Below are 2913 nucleotides of genomic sequence, written 5' to 3'. Positions count from 1 at the left end.
TACTGCATTAGTCTGAAAGGAGCCTGCCAGTATAGCACAGCTGGTTTTAGTAACCCTTTAGCTCTGACAGAGTTGTTTGTGGTGGTAGGAGCTGGAGGAAAAGGTCTGGAGCCATCTGAAGGCTCAGCAGGTGTGTAGAAGGCAGAGGAGCCTGTGAGAAGGAGCTGTGCTGGGAAGTGTGGAGCTGAGTGCTGGATTTCAGGCTGGAGCATCCCAGGTGACTTGGGCAGAGGTGCTGAAGTGGTGTAAAAATGCAGGGAATGCAGTCAGTGAACCTACAGAGCAGGTGAAAAACCTGCTGTCCACTGCCAGCCACATCCCTCCTGCTGCAGGGTTTGTGATTTGGGGGGAAGCTGTGGGAGGTGAGGCTTGGCCAGGCAGAGCTCTGGGGGAGAATGGAACACTGCACTTCCACTGTTTGCCTTGACTCAATAATAACAACTTTTCGTACTTCAAGCAGAGATTTGTGTTGTTGTTGGAGATCCAAAGCTGCCCTGGAGGGTGTTGACACAAAGCCCTGATGGTGTCCAGGTCCTGGCCATTTGGGAAGTGTTGGGCAGTTAAGTGACCAGGGAATGAGCTGAGAGCCCCAGTCCCCTAAGGCACTAACACACAGGTTTGGCATGGCAGTGGTGCCAGGCTGCTTTCCTGGGCTGCTCCCATGCCTGTGTGTGTTGTGGAGTGAAGCTTTTGGTGAGTAGAACTCTTATCTATCTCCTGAACCAGCGTCACGAACGGATAATTCGAGAATTACTCGAGCATGGAGGGAAATTTATTGACTCAGCCAATGTGTGTTTTAAACAGGCATTTTTACATACATGTGAGGGGATTTGAGATGATACTTTGATTGTTCTTGTGCCTTGGTTGTGCTCTGTGTGACAGTAAATAGGCACTGAAGTTGGTCCACGGACATGTGGGAATTGGGGCATTTGAACCCTGTCTTGGTCAGTGCCAGGTCCTCCAGCAATGATCTTCACCACAGAAACACCTGTGTCCTGAGCTCTAACAAAAAATCCCACATCTTCAATCAGATTTAACAGAGCACAGAGCCAGTCCTTGTGTTTGGTGCAGTTGTAGAAACCCCTGTCTGCCTGTGACAGCTTCTCAGTACTGAGTTAATTGTTGACCTGGTTCCTGGGGAAGGGGGCTGTGGATGAACTCTGTATGTTTAGTTCAGCTGAGTCAGCCCTAAATGAGCCTCAGTTTCTCCTCCTTTGTGCAGTGTGTGGGGGTGTGAGGTGGTGACTACCAAAGGCTTTTACAGAGCCAATTAAAATGAAGTCAGAATGCCCCTTCACCTCGAGGTGTGTGTGCCAGCTGCTGCTCTGATTGTTGGGTTTCTCCTGTCCTCAAACAATCCCAGCCCTGCCGCTGTCTGTCACAGCTCCAAGGAAATTCCATGTCTTCCCTTTCTCCTTTCCAGACAGACAGGTCCATAAAATGCACATCCTCTGAGGAGCAAGGCACAAGGATTTTAGGAAAGAGCTGTGCACCAGCCAGAGTTGGTTGTGTTTTCATCCCACAGAGGGGAGGTTTGCAGAGAGCTCCTTCACACACTCCATGTTCTCACCCAAGGGACTCGAAAGACAGTTCCAGATTTACTTTAATTTTTATTGTAGTTCAGCAGCACAGATGAAAATAACTCTTTCCAGAAAATTTCCATGAATTTTATGAGCTCCCAACTTGCTTTTACAGAATCCCAGGATCCCCGAGGCTGGAAAAGCCCTCCCAGCCCATGGATCCCCCTGTGCCCCATCCCCACCTTGTCCCCCAGCCCAGAGCACTGAGTGCCACGGCCAGGCCTGCCTTGGACACCTGCAGGGCTGGGCACTCCAAACCTCCCTGGGCAGCCCCTGCCAAGGCCTGACCACCCTTTCCAGCAACAAATTCCTCCTCCTGGCCAACCTGAGCCTCCCCTGGCACAGCTGGAGGCTGTTCCCTCTCCTCCTGTCCCTTGTTTAATTCTCTTGGTGAAGAAGATGCCACTGAACAGGAAAATGCTTCTCTGCAGATTTTTTTGAGGCCAGAATAGTTCTTAGAAAAGAACTCGTTGGATATCTAGTGTGTACAGGTGATGTTACACTTGGAATTTGTATTTCTTTAGGAAGGCCCATCTCGTGTGGATTTATGTAGCCGCAGGATTTTTGCCGCGTTGCCCGTTTCTTCATCAAATAGACTATTTGTTATGGAAAACCACTTTGCAGTATTGGCAGCACTTACTCTCCAGCAGGTTGTCCCAGATGCAGAGGACATCAGTGTGCTGTGCTGTATCTTTACCAGTGCTCTCTCTCTCCCCAGTGTGTGGACATAACCACGGCCATGAACGACCGGGCGGTGGCCCAGAAAAGGCTCAATGAGAACTCCTTTGACCTGGAGGCCATGTGCATGTTGAACCGTGCACAGGAGCAGGTATGGCAGGGGCTGCCAGCAGCACCTGGGGCAACTGGGAGAAAATCTGGGCTTCCCTTCCATGCCAGCTGGCTGGTCTGGCCTCTTTAAGCAAACGTGTTTGGAAAGCAGTTGATGGGCTTGTGAAGTCCTGCCTTGGTTCGTGCTTCCCGACACCAAATTTTGGGATAAGGAACTCGTGAAACCGTGCACTTCCTAGCACTGAATTTTGATAAGGAGACCATGAACTCACTAGACTTGGAGCTCAGGCTTCAGGGTGACCGCTCAGGTGCTCAGCTTTCGGGAGCACCTGCTCACAACTGTCAATGAACACGCTGAATGTAAATGAGGGATCAGCATGAAAAGCGCTGAGAAACAACGGAGAGTCACAGAGGAGAAGGTGCAGATGTTTATTGTGGTCTCTCCTGTGCTTTTTCCTTTGCAGATTGATGCCTGGGCCCAGTCCAACTCCATCCCTGGCCAGTTCACGGGCAGCACTGGGGCACAGATCCTGTCCTCGGACGA

The 2913-nt window shown here is 50.7% G+C and overlaps 1 protein-coding gene across 1 annotated transcript in view; it reads left to right on the top strand.

Moving 5' to 3' along the window:
* LOC114070709 (serine/arginine repetitive matrix protein 2-like) overlaps positions 1–2913 on the top strand; it is a 37711-nt gene that overhangs the window by 23124 nt on the left and 11674 nt on the right. The window contains exons 8-9 of the mRNA XM_027908258.1: positions 2299–2409; positions 2834–2896. Of these exons, the coding sequence (XP_027764059.1) occupies positions 2299–2409; positions 2834–2896 (174 nt within the window). The remainder of the gene's footprint in view (positions 1–2298; positions 2410–2833; positions 2897–2913) is intronic.

Source organism: Empidonax traillii, unplaced genomic scaffold (assembly GCF_003031625.1).
Source record: "Empidonax traillii isolate 1590-97213 ecotype Southwest subspecies unplaced genomic scaffold, ASM303162v1 scaffold1668:size145401, whole genome shotgun sequence".
NCBI classification, from domain to species: domain Eukaryota; kingdom Metazoa; phylum Chordata; class Aves; order Passeriformes; family Tyrannidae; genus Empidonax; species Empidonax traillii.
The sequence above is the reverse complement of the archived record's forward strand: the minus strand, read 5'-3'. Positions and strand labels throughout refer to the sequence as shown.